General features: G+C 44.8%; 1 protein-coding gene across 10 annotated transcripts in view; it reads right to left on the bottom strand.

Moving 5' to 3' along the window:
* Nucleotides 1-366: 366 nt before the first annotated feature.
* Nrg3 (neuregulin 3) overlaps nt 367-25,878 on the bottom strand; it is a 956,071-nt gene continuing 930,559 nt past the window's right edge. For 3 of the 10 annotated variants that reach the window (XM_063233704.1, XM_063233701.1, XM_063233699.1), the window contains 4 exons: nt 11,604-11,731; nt 7,540-7,716; nt 2,667-2,738; nt 367-2,426 (listed from right to left, as the gene is read on the bottom strand). In XM_063233704.1, the coding sequence (XP_063089774.1) occupies nt 1,919-2,426; nt 2,667-2,738; nt 7,540-7,716; nt 11,604-11,731 (885 nt within the window). In that variant the 3' untranslated portion in view covers nt 367-1,918. The remainder of the gene's footprint in view (nt 2,427-2,666; nt 2,739-7,539; nt 7,717-11,603; nt 11,732-25,878) is intronic. The other 7 variants (XM_063233703.1, XM_063233702.1, XM_063233707.1 and 4 more) reach the window with 4 other exon arrangements.

Raw genomic sequence — 25,878 nt, 5'->3', positions numbered from 1 at the left:
CCAACAGCAACGGGGAAACTTACACAGAAAGAAAAGGGAAGGGGGCAAGAGGCTGCTGCAGGGCAGAGGGGAGGCCTGGGCAGGGGACGACGTCCATGCTTCCCACAGCGGGTGTAAACATGTACTGCCACAGGTGCTAACTAAAGCCAAACAACAGAGCACCTTTCTTTACCCAGGTGGTCACCTGTCTGTATTACCGACTATTCACAGAGTGATTTGTGACATATATTTAACAGAAACAGCTTCACATGAAACAAGCATTGTACATTTCACGGCTTGAAATAGTTATATTCCTTTTCCATAGTGTGTGAGCCTCCAAAAAGTCATTCTCACCAAGGCTTTCCCAAACTACAAGTAAAAGAAATCTTTTATGTAGTTTCAAATACTGTGCCTTTTTATTTAAAACAGTGTAAACATAACAACTCAACACCACCAATAATTGGAAAACGACTGGGTTTGTGAACACTAATTTCCTTGAATGCCCCATGAACGTGAGGGAAATGGAACAGACGAATCTCCCGGAGAGGGTTCAGTTCACCTCAGCAGTGGTAAAAATATTGCTTTATTCCAAATGAACATACAACACAATTTCCTGTTCTTTTGGGGGGCTTCTCGTGAACTGAGTAGTTTGGACTTGGGATTTCAACAATTCATTCCTTCCGCATTAACCACAGAAGCCAATGCTTTGGTCCACAAATAGTGGACCTGCTCTAACCCGATAGCCATGAGGCTGATGAGAAATAAAATAGCCACCGTCAGTTTGATAAGTGGCCCGTGTAGAGGATGTAAGTGGATATGATTCAAAATAAACACATACCTCGTCAATACACTCTGTGATACCGATATCACCAAAAAGCCAATAGTCGTTTCTTTTGAAGGATTCACATCATAAAACTGTCTGGACCTCGTCAGGGGTTTCTAGGACTCCTCATGCAAGTGGCCTTGATTTTAAGAACTCGCCCACTGAACAGTGTCTCCAATGGAAAAATTGAAAGTGAACAGATCCAAGAGGGAAAATACTTTTATCTGAGTATCAGGTTCCCTGATGTTTTAGAACAAATTTGAGCAAGCTTAATGCACACACGCACATGCACACACATACGCACAAAGGACACATGTGCAAGAGCACGCGTGCCCCGGGGAGCAAGTTCACACCTCTGCACGCTCGCGCACACACGTACACGCGTACACACTGAGAAATGCTCCTTCAGAGCTCGTGAGCAATCTCTGAGGAGAACATTTCTATTAGCATCATTTTAGTGACAGGACATTGTGAGTTTCTTGTCTGTCTCTCTCTATAGTGATTTCTCTCCTCCCTCTGAGATTCTGTGCTTTCGAATTTCAGAGGAAGATGGCCCAAGGGCATAGCAAAGTCTGCTCCAGCCGCTCCCCACCACCGCCGTCTCTTTCCCTGGCAGTTGTCATGCCTTTCTTCCAAAATCAAATACAGAACACTACGCTTCTTGACACACATGACCTGCGATATGGGTGTTGGTTTAGTGGAAATTTAGGGGTTGGCATCGGCACGCCGAATGGCAAGGGCCACCTGCTCCCTGGTACACGGTGCAGGGACACACCAGGCACCTGCCAGGCTACCTTGGTGGGGACGGTGGCACTGTGGCACCTGGTCTCAGCGGCCCGCCTCTTCTGAGGCCCAAACAGGACAAGGCTAGGACTAACTCAAAGGGGGTTCAGAATGCTACCCAAAAGCTTCCGTGGTAAGCTTTATCCCTCCTGAAACATTTCTTTCCCTTTAAAAAAATATTTTGTTAAAAAACACTATGATATGAGGGCGATAGACTATTTGGTTTCTTCTAAGTAGATGCTTCTTAAATTAATGCATATAAATAATTTGTATTTAATCTCCTCTCTTTCCTGCTGAGCAAAGCATCCAACGCACAGATCCCTACGTCTCCAGTCACTTGGTCACCGCTGAGTCTCTTTGTATTTCATTTCTTAAGACAAACTGCGCCTCTCGTTCTGATTTGGCCGTGGGACTCAGGGGCAGAAAGGCTGTGTTTTCGCTTGCGCTGTCCTCTGTCTCTACACTGGCCAGTTCGTAGTCTTCTGACCGTCTGGCCTCAGTCAGAATCCGGATCTGCTCCTGGACAGTTTCTAGCAATATTTCCACTTCCTGTTGTTCTGCTATAAAACAGTCGCTCACGGGAATACTCACGTTGACCATGTCAGCAGAGTAAGAGTTTTTGCACCATGGGATGCTTTTGACCTCAGAAATCCCTGGCATTTGCATGCAGGTTTCTTCCAGGCCCATCGAGGGGATGATGGGCACAGAACTGGCCCTTGCGGATGAGTATCCCACCAGGTCCTTCTGATCCAAGTTATTAAAATAGGGGTTTGTTTCTCTTGAAGGCAGTTGCATATTTATTGATGAATTTTGTCGGGGTTTTATACCACTGGATGAATACCTGGAAAAGAAAGAAAGCGTCACACACCCTGGCCGCCACCTCGCCTGCGGAGAGTAACAGTCAGTCACAACGAACTTTCCGCATGCACTGTCTCACGGAACGCTCACAACAGCCCCAGGAGGCGGTAACACGCTCCCAGGAGGACAGAGAAGCCAGCTGAAGCTCGGGTCAGTGAAGTGACTTGCCCAAGGTCACACAGAAATCAGTGACAGACTGAGACTCAAACCCAGATCGTCTTACTTTAGGTCCAGGGGTCTTTCAACACACCACAGCTGTAGAGGCAGGTGGGGCATAGTCTTCCTGACCTCTATCCTAGAATACAAAGTAAATGGGGATTGAGCAGAGAAGCGTGGCCTTCCCCCAGCACACACAGGAAACCCATTCCACTCCATCGACTCGACCACCCTCTCAGCCCTGGGTCCTCCTCGGCCACCCGGTCTGGAGACGATCAGGAAGCCCAGTTCTAAACATTAAGCAGTGTGGTCCTAGACTCTGTTGCTTTACAGTAATACAATCTGGACTTGCTGAGCTGCCTCCCCGGCCAGCTGCCGATTGATTCTGAGGGTGGGGACAGGTGGGCACAACGCCCCTGCTTCCCCGGGATGGAGAGGGAGTGGGTACAGGGTCAACGAGCAACCCAGCCGCTTTCCTGACAGGATCTGGGGCCCAGCGAGGTCCAGGTGGTCCCTTGTGTGTGACACTGGCTTGTCGGGAATGCCCAGGCGCCACTCCGAGTCATCGGACAGCACCACAGGGCCACTAGGCAACTGCTCGACTGCTCTGAGAAGGTGGGACCGGCCCCCAGGAATTTATAGGGGTGCGATTTGTGGATGAGAACGCAGCTTTTACTCCACTTCTTAACTGTCTGTCTTTAAACTTACACCTCTAACCAGAACTTAGGGATGTTTGATCTCTGTATCCCTTCCTTGGTTTACGCTGAAATAGAAGTAAAGCCTATTTTTAAATAGTCATTGGAATGAAGTGTGTGGCACACTGCATGGAAGTCTTTATTGCATATTCATCATGGGGACAATTTCAAAGTCTGCTTTTCCACTAGACTGACAGTAAAGATAAGGCCCAGACTCAGGGTTTGGTGGCCGCATCTTTTCTTAACGTGCCTGGCGTAGAGTTGGCAATTGAAAGCCGTGGTCTAAGGAACACCTTCAAGGTAAAAGCTACTTGAACAGCCCAGCTAATATCCACAGTCAAACAAAATCACACAGCTAATACTTGCAGGGGGCTATGACAAAATGCTTTTACCTCCCCTTATCATGTGATGGACAAGGAAGCTATCCTAAGGGACACTCAAGGGACTTCCTCAGATTATATCTTTAGTAAGAGACAGAAAAAAGAATTAAACCCAATTGCCTTCATCTAATTGTTACTATGAAAATGAGGCACTCTCATGAATGGATATTCTAAGGTAAATTAGACCAGCTTTAGGGGAGTGTGTAATCTTTATCCAAGCAAACTACTCAGCCAAGTATAGGGAAGTTCCCTGGGCTCTTACTGCTTTCTTCTTAGAAATAAGAGTCTAAAGTTTCTGATTCATCAAAATGATCGTGACAAAAAGGTGACAAATTTCTGGCCCTTGTGTTCTGTCCTTGAGACTGTCCTTTTCCAACATATGAACAAATATGTAGAAAGTCTGCATACCAGCTTTACTAATGGAAAAGAACAAAGAAAAAGAACTGAAATAAAACTGTACTCCACATAAATAGCAGCAGGGTATATCAGCAGGGCGAACCCAGGAAGCCAGTTATGATGGTGACAGATAAAAATTGTTCATGTGGACATAAATATTATTTGTAAACCTGTTGGGTAAATGTCTTACAGAATGTTTTAAAATTGTGGCTTCAACAAGCGAGTAATCCAACTAAACAGCGAAGGTAAAGTACTTTCCTAACACGCCTAGTGTTTCCTTAAAGACTTAGTGACCCATGCTTCCTCTGATTATCCACAATGTCCCTTCTCAGGTCAGCTACTGGACATACGCCTAGCTGACATCTTACATGGTATTATAACATGAAGAACTCTCCGAGACACAATTTAGTTTTGAGCTAAGTATGACTTCAAGCCCCCACGTCATCACACGCCCTGGAATCTCGACCAATGCCAGTCTCTCTTAATTTCCCACTTATTAAAACAGGGAGGTTGGAGCTGAGAGTGGGTGGAGCTCGTGACAAACCATGCGCTTATTTAGCATGCACAGCTTTCTGGGTTCAATCCCCAGCCCAGTCTCTACCGGGAGAAGCAAGCTGGGAGGTCCCTGCACACCTCAGCACAATCCTCTCCCTCCTGCGGGCTGCCTAGTCCTGGCCTACCAGCTGAAGTCTCAAGGAGAACCACGTGTCTACATGTGATCCTGAGTTGCATGCATTCAGGGTTCTGCATTCCCTGGGGTCCACAGCTGGCTCCTAGATGTGACGCACAGGTGTCTCTCAGTGCAGGTGTCACCACTAGCAACTGCCCTTCCTCTCTTTCAACCAAGAAAGCACACTTGCGTTGTGTCTGTCACTATGTGAGTCAAAGCACCCTAAAGAGTTCAACAACTCATTGCTTGATTTGCTTCCCGGTGAACCAAGGTTTTCCATAGGTGACTGTGAGGCACAGTTTCTGGGCAGACGGCACTGGAATGACCTGACTAAACTGAAGAAATCTGCTTTCCTCCTGGAGCCCTACCTCTGACATCCCACAGCTGTGCTTTCCTGGGCTAGAGGTTCATGCAGTCCCAAAGGTGAGTCTTCAACCTGAGCTTTCACACGGCCACCGTGGCTAGCCAGTCCAACTCTGCCATCCTTCCTGTCCTCAGCAAGGACAATCCTGAGGAACCTTGAACCTAAGAGGTCGCCAGGCGTGCTTACACACTCACCATGTCTTGGATCCCTGCCTTTAAGATGTGTGCATGCCTTTGCTGACTTTCTTTTTGCCTAGACTAGGAACAAACCAGTTTGATTTGCCTGACATAACCCAGCTCAGATGCACGGGAGCCATAACTACAGTTATTCCCAAGCAGACTCCTATCAGAGCGAAGATCCCTTAGGAGTTTCCTCTCTGCCTCACTCTTCCCCCAGGCTACCCTAATACAAGTGCAGGGTTAAGCTGGGCTGGAGCTCTTGGCAAAGACAGAAGTCACATCCGCTGGGAGCCTCACTAGCAGACAGGGACCACATGCTCCGTGAGCTCGATGGCAGATGGCACTTGGGAATCTACTCACTAACTCTCCGGGCTAAGGCCAGATTTGCAGAGGGCCTCTAGCTGTGAAATCCTATTACCAATCCCATTTCCAGTCCAGAGAGACATGCATTCCCCCGGGGGAGGGAAATAGCTGTTTTTAAGAGCTGAGAATGAGATTGCTCCCCGAGACGCACAGAGTGGCTGGCACTCAGGGTCCTCATTTATCAACCCCAGTGTCTCTCACATGCAGGGAAACCCGTGGCCAGGCCCAATCACACCAGGCAGATGCCGGGCGGAGTCTGCCAGGAGGAAAGGATGACACAGAGCCTGAGCATGCCACAGGAACTGCTGAGCCCACACACCAGGACCAAGCGGGCTCAAGGCACCCTGAGCCTTGGAGGCCAAGGACGTGGCCACACTAGTGCTGCAAAACACAGATGATACCAGGGCAGGGTTTTCTGTCCACTCGGAAACTCAGAAGTTGATTTTCCTTATTCTTTCTCAGAAGAACCTTCATCCTCAGACAAAATGTACACAGGTGTGCGCTAAGAGGGGTCCTTAGTGATGTGTGAAGAAAACTATGAAACATAATCAACTTTATTTACAGGTTACAGGTTTACAACCATAGAGCTAAGGCCAAGAGAAAGGAACACTGCTCCTTGGGTTCCACATTTCGGACAATTTGGCTGTTCGGTTGAATTTGCAACACTCACCCTAAGTCTAAAAGACATGCATTTTACAGTCCATTTAGAATTGCTTCAACATTACAAAACCAGCCACGGGCTATCTATGTCGCATCCTCTGGTCTTAAAGAAATCAATAGCAAGCTTTGTCACACAGGCTGCTAGTTAGAGGCTCTATCGTCCCATGCCCAGAAGAAAGGAGAAAGGTTAGGTCATGTGCTAGGACACCTGCCCGCTCTGCTCCTTAGCCTGGGGTGGGGGGAGGAGCTCCTAGACCTCGGAGGCATAGAGACCTAAGCTGGATTATTCAGGAAGGACAAAGGGAGATGTGACAAGAACCAGGGTAAACCTGGGCTCCATTCTCCTTGAAACTAATGATAAGTTTGGTACTATTTGGTGACGTAGACACCAATGCTACCGAGTATAGGTCTGAGTTCTTTAACCTGCATTCTAAAGAACCTGACTCGCAAGCTTACGGAGCTTAAGTTGCAAACCATTTAAACTCTGCTGTCCTTGGTGGATTCAGCTACAGCATTTCTAAGAGAACACCGAGCTGAAGCCAGCAGCTGCATCTCGCAGACTCTTCAGACACGAGCCTCACTCTGGTGAGTCTTCCTTTCCCTGCAGTCTAGGAGTAAGCTCAGGGTATGGAATTGGTGTGGGGCGCCACTTGGGTTGGTGGGTCTCTGTGGTGCAGTCCCAGGCCTGGTCCCGTAGTGGGGTCGGGGTGCACCGGAAACAGAGCCCCTTGGTTCTGGAGAAGCAACAGTGTGGTGTGCAAAGCCTACGCTGCCACCGGCATTGTGCATTGTGCCATTGGCCGTGCTCTTCACCTTGACCTGAAGCTCAAGTAGAGAACGCCGGGTGCAAGCAGACACATGTATGTCACAGTCCTGGTTTAGTGCAGTGTCCACAATAACGATCAGAAAACTTAAGTAACCTTTCCTATAACGCTGATAAACAAATATATACATTTGTCTTCCTAAGAAACCTCTATTATTCTTATCAAACACCAATTCTTGGTTGTTTTATAGACAACGTAATAGCATATCTCCAAAAATCTAAACTTAATTTTTCAATCTAGCGTTTCCCTAATCCCCATTCTTTCCAGTTAGTTCTCCTTTGCATAGAAAAAGATAGAACCAGCATGTACAGCCAAGTCATGAAGTCAGTGGATAAAACTCCAAGGAATGCATAACTCAGCTGAAAGCACCGTACTCAAACCCCCGGACTCCAGCGCTGCGGAGACCTACCCTTGGCAGGGTATCGCATCCTGGTCTGGGATCCTTGATTCTTCAAGTTGCTGATACGCTGGTCCCGCCATTCCGCCCAGTCTGCTCCGGGGCGAGGGGGGCGTCCTCCTGAAGGCATTGCGGTGGAGCATCATCCCACTTCTCTGCCCTGGGCTGCAGCAAGAGGAGAGACTCCTGCTGGTTGAGAAAAACAAAGGAAACAAAACCGACAAACTAAAGAGACCCCAGCAGCGTCCTCAGGCCTGGCACGCCTGTAGGGCACTGCCCCCAGAGCCCTGGTCCAGGCCAGAGTCTGCCATGGATAGGGACTGTGTGCTCACTGAGACAGGGCGGTGCCCAATTATTGCACCTTTGGAGACACCGAGATAAACAAAAGTGCCTTTGTTTTCTGGCTTTCTACTTCAAACACAACTGATTCAAATAACTGCAATTTCCCAACCAGAAACAAGAGAGGAGCTTTAAGGAATCCTCAAGATCCCAATTCCCCTCCATCCTCAGAATTCAGCCACAGTAGCTGTCTTTATAATTGGAATAAAAATGGCCTCATTAGACGCTGACAAGAACAAAACACAGGAAACCCAGAGGGGATTTATGGAGACGGTGCCACTTCTGAGTGGCAGGATAAACAAACCTTACTTTAATTGGCTCCCTTTGCTTAACATATGTGTTAAATTCTCAGTTCGCTACGCCAGATTTCCATCAATTTCAAACTTTTGCTTTTGAGTCTCCTTTTAATACCTGATTAAAATTGCATTTGGTGACTACATCCAAAAATCCCCAAATATTCATGTGTTCGTAGATGCCACCAAGGGGCAGAAGTGAGGTCTGTGTCATCGGCCTCGATAAAAAGAGACCCTGACACGCAGGTAAGATAAAACCCAAGGACTGTACGCCATGAAAAGCACCTGCATTTATCCTGAAAACATCAGCCCAACTCCACAAAGACAGAGGACTGAAAATGTGCCCACACTTGTCACAGGGCAGCTCCCAAGGGAACTCTACCCCGCCGCTATGTGACTTGGGTCCTGTCCCTCCTCCCTTCCAATTATTTCCACTGAAATAGAAAACCAAGCTTTGCAGCTGCTACTTAGAGTTTGAGAACTTGACATCCGAGTTGCAGAAGCCACCTTTCTGGCTCTGGCAAAATGATCTTTATACTTATGCTCCCTGAGCCAATGCCAGCTTCTTGAATTTGCACGGATACTAGATCACTTACTGGCCCCGTCAGTGCTCCTCTGCCGAGTCCCAGGGTGCCTAGCAACACCGGGGCCTGGCACCCCCTGAGCCACCAAGCCTGCGGTTCTCCTCACAGCCCACCTGCTCCCTCCCCGCCTACTCCTGCTTACTGTGGCACAGTATTATGGGGTTGGAAAGGCCTAAAGGCCTGAGTGCTACAGTTAGCTGCAGTGGAAATCTCTATAGATTTAACTAAGAGGTGTGAGTGGGGGGCAATACTTGTGCCCGTCTTTGAGGGAAGCACATACTGCTGTAAATTTGAGGAGATTTTACCATTTCACAGGTGAGTTCACCGAGAGAAAAAATAAAATTATGTAAGATACTACAGGCTCAGACCCAGTGACAGTCAGAAACTGTCACTGTCTCTCGGCAAGGAACAGAGACAGCTGCAAGCCAAGGCTGCCAGCCTGGCCCTGTGCCCCAGAGCCACAGTTCAGCCACCGAGCAGGGGGACAAGGGCAGATGTGCCAGGAGCTCCCCTTCCTCTGCTCCATGCTGAGTCAACAGAGCCCAAGAACCGGGAAGCCCGCAGCCCTCCTGGTGCACAGAGTGAGACAGAGACAGGCAGAGGCTGGGCACGGGGCACAGGAGAGCAGCAGGTGAGGGTGTTGGGCTGAGTCCCACAGGGCTCCCTGGGGGTCAGGCCCAGGAGGGAGCTGGGTGCTAACAGCGGGTGCTGGACAGCTGCCTTCCCATCCCTGTTCTGCCACAGCTGGAGTCTGTGAGGGTCGCCTGGTCGCTGAGAACCCTGAACTCCTGCCCACAGGAGATTTACACACATGCTTTAAACAATCAGCGGGAGGCACCAAACTGCAATTCAAGAAGGACGGGTGCCTGCCAGATGTCTGTAAGAGGCAGCTGTGTTTCTTTTCTCTTTTCTTTCTTTCTTTCTTTCTTTGTTTTTTTTTTTTTTTTTTTTTTTTTTTTTTTTTGGACTACACATGAGAGAAATAGTGGCTTAGGTTAATAGCTTTGTTTCATAAATAAGTTACCTAAATGAGTTACTATCCGCACATAAAAAAATAATTAATTAGTCATGCTTTGCTACCCTGGGATGACTACAAAGTATACTAATGTGAAGGGGAGACCTGTCTTAAAAATAGTTCTGCATTGATCTGAGTGACGAACTTTTCAGGCCTTAAAACCCGGTGGCATTTAGGAAGTTATGGAGCAGTTTGCAGAATATAAATCAGTGCCTGGGTTATCAGTTGCAAAAATGTATAAGACTATTGTGTGTTTTACAGAACCAAAGCTATGATGTATTAAACTGTAATTCACAAAGTTCTAAGAGCACTTTATAAATGAGCCCGTGGCTGCCTGCCAGGGCGCAGCGTACCCCACAGATGTCAGTGAGGAAAGCAGAAGGGAATTCCAGCAAAGATGTCCTCAATGAATGTGTAAGTGACTCCTAGAAACTGGGGTGGAAGCTAAATTTAGGAGAAAACATAAACAGACAGGAACTGGGCGTACGGACACTGCAACTGCAAAATATAATTTTTTAAAAATCCTAATTTTAAACTAGTTATGTATGACAGTCCTAGAGTAACACAGTAAACTCTTCCGTTAGACTGGGGAATACTCTGCTAGTGCATGGTCTATTCATTAGGGGGGAAATGCTATTTTGGAAAAATGACCATCTTTTAAAAGGCTGGCAATTTTAGACTTGTTTCCCTAATTAAGACAAATTCCAGTAGGTCCACTAAAGCAAAATGCACTTTTCATGAGGAAATATTCTGGAAATGCAACAAATGATATAAATCAAAACTTCCAATGACGAGATGAAGCAATTACCTAACAGTCAAACATATTTCAACCCCGAGCTGAAGACAGTTAAGCCATTTTTTTTTTTTAAATTGGCAAACCCTGGGTATCTCAGTAACCACTCAAGTAAAATAAGAATAAAAATCACTGTCAGGTGGATTAGGGGAGTGGCTGGGATGCAAAAATGGTTCTGGCCAGAAGCAGGAGAACCCTGTCTGTAAGCCCCACGTGGAGGTGAGGAGGAAGGGGGTCCTTTCCAGCTACTGCGCCAGCCCCAGAGACATGTACAGGCACAAAAGCAGCAGTGTCTGTCTGCATTGCACGGTGACAGCCAATTATATTTTTAAGTGTGGAAAACGAACGTTTTCTTAAGAAAAAGGAGACTCAGTCATGTCACAACTTGCACAGAGACCAAGGATGTTCATTTTGGATACTACACGGTGTGTTCTAGCACTAGGTCCCAAACTAGGCCTGCAGGAAAAGATTCCTCACACAGAGAATGCAGACTCGGTGATGGAAAAGATGCTGAAGGCATGTCCGGGGGCAGAGTACCATGAGATGTCTACAGCAGCGTGCTGCTCGGTTTCCTCCCACAGAGGCAGCTTCTGTGCTCAGATGGCAGAGGCCGCTGCCTTGTCTACAGAAGATCCTGCAGGCTCGTGGAGAAGGGGGTGCATCAGCATCTCCCCTGAAATGTTTTCTTCTCTGAGGACCCCATTAGAAGACCTGCAGGTTCTCACCTCTGCTCCACCCAAGACTTTGAGGACAGCACAAGGAACTTTAGGGAACCCCCTCCTTCAAGGTTGCAGCTGGCATTGCCTCCCTGGCTCTCTGCCCCTGCAGCTGGGGGAGGCATTACCAGGCTTTCCAGCTCCTGTTGGGGGAGGCACCACAGTCTGCTGAGAGGCTGTGTCTTTGGACCTCTGCTTTACCCGTGGCGAGCTGCTGGAACATCTCCGTGGGGAGCAACAGGAGATGCAGGAACGGTCCCCTCCAACCAGCACCTCGGCCGTCCGCTGGCGCATGTGTGCAGTGTGACCCACGCCCCCACGAGGAGCCGCCCCTACCTGTGGTGTTTGATGGACTGGCTCCCTCTGTCTGGAGAAGGGACCTCAGGGAATGGCGGGGGACCTCCAAAACTTGACTCCATCATTTTCTCCAGAGCCGTGACAGGATGCCTTTCCGCCTTTGAATACTGTGGGAAATCACAGCACAGTCCAGTTGGCAGTGTGTCCTGAGAGGAGGGCCAGTCACACAGGAGCTAACGATCGAGAAGCAGCTCCAAGGCCAGGGTCCCCTGGCCCAGGACCGGGAGCAAGAGGGGTGCCATGTGCATCTCCTTTCTTGCTCTCCACACTCACCCCAACCGCCTCTGAGCTGAGGTGAGATCCACTAAAGAGGGTTTACACTCTGGACTTCCATGCCCACTCTTAGCTCACCGTTCCTTCCAGTCCAAAAGCACTCTCAAGCATACTTCACTCCACACACAATGTATAACAAGAAAAAAAATGAATCAGTAGCCGGGCGATTGATAATAGGAGCCCAACAGGTCCTGATGCAGTGGGCTCCGTGACATCCTGAGAATTATGAAGGACATTGATCTAGAATCGCCCCACCACGGTCCACTGCTCTACTCTCGGGCCATCACCAGGTAATTACCCTGTCCTGAGGAATTTGTGAGCATTTCACTCTTGACAGTTCCCAACTTCTGGCTTCACCTCTGTACAATTTCGCAGGGCCCTGAGGCCTCGAGATGATGCCACGAGGGGGATTTCCCCCCCTCAGAAACGTTGCATGGCACCCCAAGGAGCCAGCAGCATCGGGTCGCACACTCCCTAGCTACTTGGCTCTTGAGCGGCAGAAGGAAAGGGCACCTCCCCTTCTTGAAGCTGCAGATAAGGACTTTCGGCCAAGGTGGCAGTGCCAGGCCTCTAAGGGACAGAGATTGTGCATTCTAGACATTTTGTGTCCAGTGGGTTATTAAGAGCTAAATCTTATGCACTAGTTTGAGCAATTGGAAACCAACAAAGCTCACTAAACTTCTTTCCCCACTTCAAAAGCAAAGCAATTGGCCTTAGGGGTAAGTGATAAAGTGAATCTCAGATCAACACAAAGGATAAACAAGTCTCATAGGACTGTTGAAAAAAATCAAGGAGGCAAAACTCAAATGTATAACAATGAAGACCAACTTCAAGATGTTTGCTAGCTTCACAGTAACGTCATCTCTGAGCTACGGGATCCTGGATCAGTGTTAGGAAAGGAGAATCTACACATCCCAGCACAAACACCGTCTCTAATCAGATGTGCTGGGAATGTCATGTGTATCCGGAAGCTAAGGGTGACTTCTGCCGTGAGAACTAGAAAAAGCACAATACCTAGAACCCAAGTGAATCAAGAGCAAACAGTAGGATGTATATCCTGACAAATCCTTATAAAAATGTAGATTTTAGTCCAGCATGGTGACACACGCTTGTAATCCCAGCTTAGGGAGGCTGAGGCAGCAGGAGCATTGTGAGTTCGAGGCCAGCCTGGGCTAGAAAATGAGCTGAAGGCCAGCCTGAACTGCATAGTGAAACCCCTCCGCAAAAAAGAACTCACCTCCCCACACCGGAAAAAAGATTTTAAAATTAACATGTGAAACTCCAGGATGTTGTTAACTGTGTCAACTGCAGATGTGCAGAAATTTAGAGACTCAGCAGGGGCCAGGTCCTCACTTTGTAAACATTTGGAGCTTGCAGAAGAGGAGGGCAGGGAGATGTTGTGGGCGGTAGCCTGCACACAGCGTAAGGGAGAAAGGAGGCTCGCTCGCTCTGTCTGGCTGCTTTGGCTGGCTTCCACCTCCACGAACTGCTGCCCCTGTGCCACCGCCCTTCCCGGAGCCAGCTGATTATGGACCGAAGCCTTCATGAACCGTGAGCTAAATAAATCTTTCCTTTCTTTACTTTGGGAATTGGCATTTTTTGCCTCAGTAATGAGAAAAAAGTAACCAGCACAATAAATAACAATAAGGAACACAAAGAAGGAAAGAAAAAAGCATGATTTTAAGAAAGAACATCGTTCTGGTTTTTGAGAGTAGGGTTTCCACAAAATAGTGATGCTGCTTACTTTTGGAGACTGATGATAAATATATATATATATATATATATATATATATATATATATATATAATCACTAAAATATGAGAAGTATATAAAAACCAAGAGAAAGAAAAACCTGAAACATTAACTCAATAAAAACTATGAAGATATATAACAAGAGAACATAGTAAATTGAAAATTTTAAGTAAAGTAAAAATGCCAGGGAAAGTGGAAAATTGTTAATAATGACAATGCTGTGGATGGTTAGATTTAACTGTTAGAAGACAGAGATTGAGACACTGTCATCTACTCAATCATCTACTAGTTGAAATAGCTTTGTTTTAAGAAAAAAGAAAAATCAAATGGATAGGATATTTAGGATGCGTAAAGACAAATCTTAACAATTATAGAAAAACACAAAGATATGTTGTAATAGCATTAATAACAATAAAATATATGTCCATACCACATTTGTTTGAAAAGAGACAAAGATGGATATTTCATATTAGGAGCAGTAATGATCTAGCCAGTGATTAATATTTACAAATTTATAAATTTATGTCAGTCATGCAAAGTAAAACTAATAGCTTGGCATAAAATCCGTGGCAAAGCAGTTAACTTAGACACAGCGAGAGCCCTGTCTACGTCACAGAAACCTGGGCGGTGTCTCAGGTCAGCAAGAAAAACACGGAATTCCAGAATAAAAGTGCTAGAGCGATTGCTAGCCAAGAAAGCAAAATAAATTTGTTTTCTACCTTCACACACAAAACATCCAGTTAAAATGCTACAAGTAAATGACAAAAGATAAACATTAGAAAACGCATTGGAAACTGAAGCCATGAACAGCACGGAAGGCTTCCTTGACAAGACACAAGCATAAACCACTCAGGTTCTGCTGATCTGACCGCGCCACAATGAAAGCAAAGTATACCAAAAGATCCCATAACACAAAATAATCTCTGGCCGTCTGCACAATAGCAGTAATAGTAAGGTGTATTCTTAGCTTAATCTATACTTTTAGGATTTGTAAAAAAGTATTTCTTATAAATATATTTTTAAAAGCCTTATAAGTCTATACAGGTATATTTCTTCACATCCTTAAGGGAAAAAGACATTTCTTGTGAGGGTACAAAGACTACACACTAAGACTAAAAAGAAAAAATACATACGTTAAGCATGATTGCACATCGTTTTAAATATTCGGCATCCAAAAGGATCATTATCAAATCAAAACACAAGTAAAAATATTGGTTTTCATACATGAGAGACTATTTTTGCAGTGCAGAAGCTGAAGAAGTCAACTGGTAAAGGCCGATGGTAATAGTAGAAACAGGAGTTTCACAGAAAAATAAAGACAGGTATGCAAGTGCTAGGGAAGGGGTACAGTGGTACTCGCTGTAAGTCAGAACAGGTAAAATCACATGTCAAGAATCACTAGTAAAGGGGAAGAACCAGAAGAGGAGAGTTTGTTCGCTAGCAAACAAATCAGAAGTATATTTTAAAATTATGCATCTATATCCTTCCATCTAAAACATTGCTTTTGGAATTTCCATCATGGATATAACTTAAAACGCACAAAATGATATAATCTTTAGGGCATATCAGTAGCATGAATTTTAGTTTTAGTAACAAAAAAGAAACAATTGGAAATGATACTAATGTTCAAAAATGAACACTAAAGACATCAAAGAGTAAAAACAAGATATAACAAGGTATAAAGATGAACCCACTGATGCAAATGAAGTGGATATATTGAATATATACACATACATATCTAAATTGTGTTACTTAGATACGGATTGTATTGTACAGGTGTTATTCTGTGTTCATGTGTGGGTGTTTTCATGTGCTCACTCAGCATGCAGAGTTTTAGAAAGCAGACTACATGCTATTACTGTTTGAGTTTTACCTTTAAGGAAACGTATAGTCCTGTTCACACAGCAACCTTGTGGACAGACAGACTGCATATATCATAACGGTCCCATAAAATTATCAGAGCTAAAAGACTTCTATCACTACTGTGATGTAGTTGTGCAACACCACAGTGCCGGTGGCAATCCTGGTGTAAACATGCCTACTCCACTGCCAGTTATATAGATGCATATTACATGCTTAATTATGAGCAGAAGAGTGCTTGATAATAATAAAGGGTGATTTTACCACTGTGTGCACCCTGAGGCACACCTTCTAATCATGGTGAAACTGTAGGGGCGGTCAGGACAGGAGCAGGGTCATCCATCCTCTTTATAACCTGCCTCTTGATTGTGTCAGGAGGCCGTGTCAAAGATTGACTTATTCCACATAGGTGTGTACAACTACACTCAGTGATGTATGCGCCCCGTGAAATCAAACGGTGCGTTGCTAAGAACATATCCCCGGTGTAAAGTCACACAACATGTACATGAGCTATGCAGGCTAGAAAGCTTCAGCGCTTCAGTTTAAAGGTCCAAATGCCTGCTTTATTTTTTTAAGTACTTTCAAAATGAGCCACACAGTGGCAGTAATGACCATGTCTTGACATGGAGTCTGTATTTACAAAAAGGACCCATAAAAACCGGTCAGATCTTTGTGAGAAGGCGAACACTGTCAAGAGAAACAGCAGATGTGCAAATAATTTGGCAAAGAGGACTGTTTTCAACAATGCCAAGCAACAAAGATTCAATAAATGATGAAATACCTCTGTTTTATTCCGTGGGAAAAGCAGCAGAATGCATGCATTTACTCAAGCATAACCAGCATCCTCTCTGGCTTCCAGGTTCTGCTAGAGATGCAGAATTTGCTCCTCCCCGCTTCCATGTAATAGGTTAGTCTAGGAGATAGAGTAGGAGGTCTGGATGGTCCAGCTGCAGAAGCAACTGAGATGCCTTGCAAGGCGAACTGGGGAAGACAAGACTCTATCAACAGCTGGACCTATCTCGGGGCAGCATCCACCAGCTGTGCTGCTGGATCTCAGTTTTCTACAGAAATTGATAACCACTAGGTTGGCAGCTCATTCCAATTTTTCTTAATGTATAATTCTATTTTTGGCCCATTAGTTCACAGTTTCTGCTTTGAGTTCTGGGAAATGGAAGGCTTTGCCCAAAATCCTGGATAAAAATTAGCAACAGAATAGTGTATTACTTGCTCTATTTATTGATAGTACTCATAACATATTTTCTAAATCTTGTCTTTCAGATATTTGAATTAGTGCTATATGATTGAGCTGTTTTTACTTACACCATTTTGGCCCATAAATGCAAATTTAGTAAAACATTTATTATTTTGAATCTGTTTTTTCCCCTCTCTTTTTAACATTTCATTTTAGCAATTGCATTTGGCTTGAGATTCAAGTTTAATTTGTGGCCATTCCTGCCCAGGATTGATTTAACTATGCAAGAATATCACCTTTAAAAACGCAGTAATTTATATGCATTCCTCCAAATTGACATTCTATACATACAGATTCAAAATGAATTTCAAGATATCTTCCACTTTCAGCTCTGACAAGTAAAGAGCTTGCAAGTCACTGTTTCTGTCCTTGGAATCAGAAAAAGGAAAAAGTAAGAAATACCCTAACAATGACCTGAAAATCAATGACTATTCTTGTGTCTATCAGATACAACGGTAGCAAACCACCACTTCAAAATCTGGAGAGACGGGTGAGCCTAGATGCTCATCCTAGAGAGTGCCCAGTCTGTGACAGGAGCGCTGGGAGCTCCAGTTGGTAGGGGGTTTGGGTAAAATGTTGACAAGCTGCTACAGCCTCTGTGTGCATTAGGACACGAGCTGGCATCAGCCGGTGCCTGGTGCTTTAGGGAGGGCACTGCCCTCCATCAGGTTCCCTCCTGGAGCCACGCCTAGCTTCTCAGAGACAGGACCAAGAGCAACAGCGAATCCTCTCACACCTCTGCACACGACAGGGAAAGAAGCAAGGATTCTGAGATGCACGCAGAGCAATCTGGGTAACAACACTTTAGTGCAAAGAAACTTCCTGTCTCCAACGAGAGGGAGAAATAAGAAATGCCTGTGAAAGACAAAACCAAGGACAGAAGCCCACTAAAGGAATGTAGTACAATCAGGAAATGACAGCAAAGCTCCCTTCCTGTGTCAATAGGGCTACGGCTGAAAGAGTAGTAGGGTGTAGACCCTGTCGTGAGTTCTTTAGAAAATCTCAAAGTACCAGTAAGAGACAAAAAAAAATAAACAAAAACACAAAACAAACATGAGAGGATTTCCCAGTCGGTGGCATTTACAGTTATCATAAACATTAAATCAAACCCAAATATCATCAGCCTGGTGTGCGTAAGATCATACAACAAAGGCCTGTTATCTGGGCTCCTTCTCTCTAGTTCACTGGATTCTCCACTCAAACTTTCAGCAAAAACCTCCCAGAAAAGACAAGAGGAAATACTTTGAAGAGAAAAGCAAGCATCAGAACCCCTGCAGCACAGATGGGTATTAAACAATCATACAAGGAATTTAAAATTAACAGAGATGGTACGGAATCTACAGGAAGAAAACAGACAGCATACAGGCAGAGATGGTGCTAGAAGCAAGGAAGGGGAAACTGAGTTAGTCAGAAGTAAACGCTGTAATTAAAAAACAGCGTAACAGAAAAAAACGCACACAATAGAATTATCAAGAGAAACTCGTCCCCAGGAAAGGAGCAGGGAAAAGGATATTCAGGAACTGCAGGCAAACTACAGAAACATGCACAATTGGACTAGTAGGAGGAGGGGGAGAAAAAGAAGCAGGAAAGTTGGGGTGTGGCCAAGGACTTCAAGATTAAAGACAGACACAGACAGTCAGGAAACTTACACAACAAATACCACGCACAGAAAGTATCTCCGAAACAGGGTGCCGCATGTCACTTTCAAACAAGAAAAGAAAGAAAGAAAAAATAGCAAGAGACCAGAGAATGCAGAACATGGCCTACAAAAGAAAAACACGGAGAATGTAATCAAAAAAATCCCACTCATCTAATCAGAAACGAGGACAATAAGAAAGATAAAAATTCAAAGATTTAACGACGGGAAGGGAAAAAGCAGCGCCAGACTCAACCTCTATTTCCAGTGAAATGATCCTGCAAAAACAAAGTAGTACAGACTCTTTAGACAAATTGTCAACTGAGAAATTTAGCACCCAGAAGTTCTTAAAATGAACGCACATGACACAAATCAGAAACTCTGAACTTTATGAAACGACGGTAAATTAAAATTTGTTGTTCTTTATATAAATCAAATAGAAAAATGTTTAAAACAGTAATGAATAGTCATGTAATGATCACAAACCAATGGTTGGCAATAATTTCATAATAGAAAAAGGAATTGGTAATACTCTATTATAAAGAAGATGAAGCAGCTATCAAGTGGCCAACTGTTATCTAAAAGTGAACTCAGCTAAATTGCAAATGTGCATCTCAGATTCCTGAGCAACCTCTGAGAGAAGCATAATGGATATGGCAGAGGAGACAGAAAATGGGATCATAAAGCGTTTAATTAAAACTGACAGAGGAAGAAATGAAAGAATACAAGAAGCAAAGGAGAGGGGCAAAGAACATAAATTACAGAGTGGCAGACTGTTGAATGAACAAGCACATTAAATATGACTTGTTTACATGTATCAGTTGCAAAACAGAGAATGTCAGCATGTGTCTTTAAAAAACCCAACTATATATTATCTGTAAGAAACACACTAAATATAGAGAAGACAGAAAAGATAAAAGGAAAGGATTACCAGACATATACTCCATGTTAACACTGATCTGAAGAAGCCTGAAGGAACTCTATTAATTTCAAACAAAGCTTATTTTAAAACATGGAAAATTATCAGGAAAAAACAAGTTTAAAAAGGGTCACTTATTTAGTGGGTCAATTCTCCAAAAGCAAGAAAATAGTTATGAACCGGACAAAAAAGTATCGAAATATATACAGAAAAAAAGTTGAGTGAACTAGAAAAAGAAATAACGAAATCTACTATATTTGAAAAGTTCAGTCTGCATTTATCACTAATTCCCTTATCCGGAAGGTGGAAACTCAGTGAAGACAGAGTGGCTTAAGCAGTACATTGAAATGACCGATGTTTGCATGACAGTTTCTCTCATAAGGTACATTGCACACTCTTTCCAAACTCACATGCAAAATTAGCCAAGATAAACCATTCTTTGTCAGAGTATACATTACAACGTTGAAAAAATTAGGAATTATAAAAAGCATATTTTCAGATGACACTGGAAGTAAGTTAGAAATCACTTAGAAAAAGAACAGTTAGAAAATTTCAAAATATTTGGAGATTAAACAACATACTTATAGATAACACAATGTCAGAAAATAAGTCAAGAGAAATGTTAAAAATAATGTGCAATTAAATTAAAATGCAAATTACCAAAATTTGTGGCAGATAATGATAAGTTATTGGAGGTAACTTTATAGCGTCAAGCCCTTATAATTAAAAAGAACAACCTAAAATCAATAATCTAAATTTCCACCTTTGGAAATTAGAAAGTGAAGGGCCATTTCGATCTAAAAGAAGCAGACGTGAAATATAAAGAAAGATAAATGAAAAACTTTCATGAAGTTGAAAACAGAAAAGTAATAATGAAAGAAATTAATAAAAAACAAGCTGATTCTTTGAAAATATAAGAGAAATGTGGTTAATCTCTATTTAAGCATGAAGGGGTGGGGCAGAAGATGAGAATAACTCAAATTACCTAAAACCTCAGCAAAACAGGGCCATCCCTCAGCTTCCCTGGACAAAAGTAAGCTATGAAGGGATTCTCTGAGTGATTGGATGTCCTCAAATTTGATAACTTAATCAAAGTGAGCCAAATTCTAGAAAGACACACATTTACAAATTTCACAGGGAAAATACGTCACCTTCATAGATGTAATACAGACATATGGCTTCTAACAAAATAAGTACCATTTGAGAGGTCTAGGAGTCCCAGAGAGGAAAACAAGGGAATCTGTCTGTCTGACTAGGAAGTGTACGGATGAGCATCAGCGGGAGTGGGAGGTGGGGTCCAGTGCTGCCTTCGAAAGTCTGGAAATGAGAGAGGTCAGCAAGACTGAACCAGGAGGAAGGTGGACACGCACTGTCAGGTGGTCACCCTTACGTAACCACCAGTCCCTGTAACCAGCGAGTCTCACGCTGCTGTGTATACTCTGTGGTTGAGAAGTTAGGTACGAGGATGGAGGATGGAGGGAACCAGGCTTTGTCCTAGTGGGGTGAGAATTCAATTTATAAACAAGCAAATCCTAGCGGCTGGAAGCCAGGTGGTAACTGACTAGGTTCAGTAGAGGGGACATCGTTCCCAGTTTATGTTTGGGTAAACACAGCCACCTATGGTCACACTGTAAAGAGCTGGATGTGATCCCATCTACCAGGAGGGCGAGACCAAGGCCACCAGCAGTGGAAGGAGGGCTCCTGGAGAAATGTCTGATTCTACGGCTGGGACAGGTCATACATAAAATGAGCCCGGAGCACCCTGCAGGGCTCAAAATCAACAACAGGGATCTCAGTACAGACACTGAATTGATAGCTAGGTTAGGTCACAATGACCCCTGAAAGACTCAGCAGTGTCCAAGATCAGAGCAGTGCAATCACAAAACAAAGGGGGATTTTACTCCTGGACTTTAAATCAAAGCATGAAATAAGTACCCCTGAGTTTATGCTGACATAAATGTTGGAATAAAAGCAGTAAATTGGGAGGAGAAACAGACCCTTTGTAGGGGTATCTAAATAAATTTCAGTCCGCCATCAGGACCGGCGATTCCAGCTCTTGTTCCCTAAGTGGAGCCTCTTCCTTCCGGAGTAAAAAGAGGAAAGTTAGGGTGTCTTTACCCTCTTTACCACAGAGAACCCTGACGGTGCAGCCTGGCAGAGAAGGCAAACCTCAGTCGTGACAAAACACAGTGACAGCCTTTCACCTTGACTGGATGTGCTCAAAGGGCTCTTGTTATCTCTGAAAAACCTGTAGCCCCAGCATAATCAGGAGAAACCCACTGGATCCAACAAAGAGCATCACAGAAGATACTGGACTGGGACTGCTCCAAACTGTCAAGGTCACCGAAAATAAAAACTGACATACTGTGAGGGTCCCAAGGACCCCAGGAACTCTGGGAAGTGCCCTGTGTTTTCCTGAATGAGTTTGGAACAGAAGCAGCAATCAGGTAAAAATCTGAGCATGTCTGAGTCAAGCCCGGACAGCAATAACATGCCAATGCAGAGTCGCTGATTTTAGCACAGGTACCACACCAGTGAGCAATGGGAAAACCAACGAAACAGAGGTCAGCGTACACAGGAACTTTGCACTACCTTTTCAATGAAAAAAATCGTGTTGAAAATAAAGTCTACTTTAAAAAATCTTTATAATAAAGGGGAAGACAATTTTGAGACCAACAGCACAATTCACTTCCCAAGGATCTAAGTTCTAGGCTCCAAGGGACACAGCCCAGGCCAAGGAGCATCTGGCTTTCATCAGCCTGCCTTACAAGTTAGCATCCGTGGCCAGGATCGCAGCCTTTGACATCTGCGTTTTCTGCTGAAAGCATTTATAGCCATTTCTTCAGAAACACGCGTGGTTCCAGTTTGAGCCAGGAAGGGCTGTCGAGCTGCATCCACCGGGCAGACTTGCAGAAGTCTGAGCCTTGGCTCAGCTGTGGTCTGGGCCAAGGCTTTATGCCTCCTTTATGCCTCGGTCTGTAATGACCAAGGCTGGAAAGTGACTGTGAGCTTCCCCTGGCTGGGACCACGACGTGGGTTCCATGCCTATGTGCTGAGACCTCAGTACAACACACAAAATGTCACTTTGATAGTGATGAGATATTGTGACTCCCTGGTCCTTCCAGCCTAAGCTTAAGTGATTTCTGGTTAAACACCCCTATGGCTTCTGGACAGTACTGTTAATTCCCGAAAATGCTCTCATCCTCATTCAGGCAGCCTCCCTGACAGTCCCTTTGGGTCAAGACTCCCCACTGGGGACCAGGGTGGTGGGTGCTGGGTTTCCTATCTCACCCTGCCCTGGAATGAAGCCGGCTGCTGCTGGCAGGGCACCGAGGACCCCGGGTTTCCTGCCCACGCCAGGGGAGTTGGGGGGCAATGGAAGGGAAGCCAGTGTTGGAAGCGCACTGTTCTGGAGCCCGGGTAGTCCAGGCAGCAGGGAGGCCTTTCAGAAGAGTTCTAGATGCCCGAGTCTCTGCAGGGCTGCCAGTCTCTCCGTGTCTGTGTCAAAAAGTTCTTATTGCCAGTCTGATTTACGAGCCCACAGAATGGAGAAATGGAGTGGCTATGATGTGTTCTCAAGAGCAATTTCATGTGGATTTCAAGTGCAATTAATTAAAAGCAACTTGACCGCTGGTGCAGATCTGAGAATTTTTGCACCATGCTCCGCAGGAGGAAGAACTCTTAACAGTGGCAGGTTCCAGCGGTCTCCTCCAAAGCACAGAGGCAGGAGCTCCCACCTGCTGTCACTGCACCCCTGCAGCAGGGCAGCCTTCCCCAGCCAGGTGCCCAGGTCAGCTGGGGGCCTGAGCAGGTGCTACTGCCACTTTCCCTGAGGCTTTTGCTGGCCCCCCACTAACCCCCTAGCCTACACAGGATATGTTCTGATAGCACCTGGTGCTATGGGAGCCAGGCCTTGCTGTACTGTATTTACAGTTCCTCATCTGTGAGATTACTTGATGAATACAGGGTGGGGTGGGAGCCAGAGCAGAAGCCCAGGTACCTGTGACCTCCGAGGAGGCAGGACCTCCTGCTGTGGGCAGCTCTCAAGGCAAAAGACAAAGTAAATACACCCACATGCTAGGATCTCTATCACTCTGAGGAAGTCAGGAGTCCCCACCCCACCCCTACAGGAAGAGTCACTGCTGTTAAGCACACCACTTCTGAACTATTAATCTTATTGATTGACACAGTTCGGTCCCACCTTAGCCATTTTTCCACACCTTGAACCCATCTAACCTCATGATTTCACTCTATAAAGGTCCCTAGAGAAGACAGAATCTTTGGCAACCCACTTCGGACCCTTTCTGTCTCTCTAGACAGAAGCCTTCTTTTCTCTCAAGAAATATATTCTGCTCTTAGCTAAAATTCATTCTTTGGTTTTAGAGAACATGAACTTGTACCAGACATCTAGTAGGTTGGGAGTTTCATTCCCCTATACCACTAGGACAGGAATAATCTGTATCTTAAGCTTACCATGTAGTACCCAACACAGAAAAGTATTCAGTAAGCACCACTGAATAGATGCACACTCTGTCCCAACAGTCACAGCTGCAGAAGGTTCTCCTAGTCTTCTTTAACACGTGAAGATTATCTTCCAAGTTTTCCGCGTGGATCCATAAACCTCGTTTTCTTCAGAAAGTTATTGGAACAAAAAGTAGGAAGGGCTATATGATTTTCTGCCCTTAACTTTATAATTCTGTTTATTATTTTCCTCATTTTAAGAGAAAATAAGTTCCTTTCAGTGACATCTTTCTGATTACTGAAGCACACAGAAATGTCACTCCAGTCTCCTGATGGCTCAGTAAGTTATCGTCTAACCTAAGGAAAGGCTGTGTCAGGATCCATCTCTCTGTCTCTGTCTCTGTCTCTGTCTCTGTCTCTGTCTCTGTCTCTGTCTGTCTCTGTCTGTCTCTGTCTGTCTCTCTCTCTCTCTCTCTCTCTCTCTCTCTCTCTCTCTCTCTCATTCTTTGCCTTCCCTTCTGTCCTCTCCCTCCAGCATCTAAGTCAATTGCCTCCAGAATATCACCCCTCTTCTCTGGACTAGTGTTACACATCTTGTTAAATGACTGCAAATGAAACCCTTCCCCTTGAATGTTTAATGCACTTGAAGGAGAGGCAGGCACAGACAATTCATTTGTTAGACAGTGCCATTTGCAAAGAATTTCAAGTAGTTAACCTGGATTTCAAGACAAAGCAAGGACAGATCTGCTTGATCCTGTGGGCCAATCTTCTTTCCTCAGTGTCTGGGTGGCTGTGGCCCTCCTCCTAGTGAGAGCCAGGCCTGCCTGGGAAGCTGGCTGACAGAGGTAGGTGTGCAGAATTTCCACATTTGCAATTTGAGCATGAACTCTGGCCTCGATTCGCTCAAAATTCCTGAGGTTTAGAGAAGGATATTGCTCAGTCGTGCTGGGGTACAATTACAATGTAAGAACACATTTCTAAAATAGCAAATTTACAGGTATTTCATGATACAAATTAGGGAACAATTAAAGTCTCTGACCAAGTTTCTGCTGAATTCAAATGACCTTGACGGTGTCTAAAGCCCAGCTGTACAACTCCGATAAACAGTCAGAGTAACTGTCTGCACCTTAGGGCACCCTGGGCTGGTGAAGGACTCCTTTAACTAGGCTCACTCTGAGGGCCCCCCTAATGTTTCTGTATTATGACAAACAGCTCCTTCGTTTAAACAAATCTGTTCAAGAGTAGCCTGCCTGTCACTGTGTGACCCAGTGCACGTAACCAATTATGTAATATTTCCTCACTTGCTTTGGATCTCCCAGTTCTGAATTCTTTATAAACTGAGCTCTCGGTAAACTCAGGGCTGTTGCCTTTGAGGAAAGATCCTGCGCAGCCCGCTGGCATAAACATTAATGCTGCCTTCTTAGCTCCTTAGTGTGAAGAGTCTTCCTTTTGGTTTGACTTAGGAAGGTAGCTATGCCATTTTTTTACTTTGGTTTGACAGTGGAAGCTGGCTGTGCCATTTTTAAATGTTTATCAGAAAGCCAGAGCTGTATCTGCCCGATTCTGGCAGTGTTGTCCTCAAAAGTGTTTGCTGTCATTGTCATATGTGTGAGGAAAGGAGGGTGCCGCTGGTTGAATCCACTGAGTCTAAAAATGTGGTTTACCTCTGTCCCTAGCTGTCTAACAGATGAGGCTCCAATGTTCAGTCCTGTTTCTCCCCTTGGCTTACTCTGGGCATAAATTAAGTACCCACTGTAAGAATCCAAAGAGGACGATGACATTTTTCAGCATGATGCTGTGTGTGCACTCAGCACGGAACATGCTATAAGCAGCATTATTATTTCATTTATCGCTGTTACCATGGACAGTGGTATTTGCTCATAGCTCTTGTAAGAAAATCGACTTTACAAAGCAAAAATGGTTTCTCAAGTGTCCAGAATATTTGCATTTTAATCTGTCCCCTAATATTCTTAGCCACACGCCACATTACTGATTTCCCTAAGAATAACTGTTGCTTGGCCGGCTAGTGTAGATTCCCTTCATGCTTTTCTTTAGATAGTCTAAGGACAGCATTAAAGGAAATCAAAGGCTCTTACAATTT

Source organism: Cavia porcellus, unplaced genomic scaffold (assembly GCF_034190915.1).
Source record: "Cavia porcellus strain 051 isolate PalLab524CR breed Dunkin Hartley unplaced genomic scaffold, mCavPor4.1 scaffold_23, whole genome shotgun sequence".
NCBI classification, from domain to species: Eukaryota; Metazoa; Chordata; class Mammalia; order Rodentia; family Caviidae; genus Cavia; species Cavia porcellus.
The sequence above is the reverse complement of the archived record's forward strand: the minus strand, read 5'-3'. Positions and strand labels throughout refer to the sequence as shown.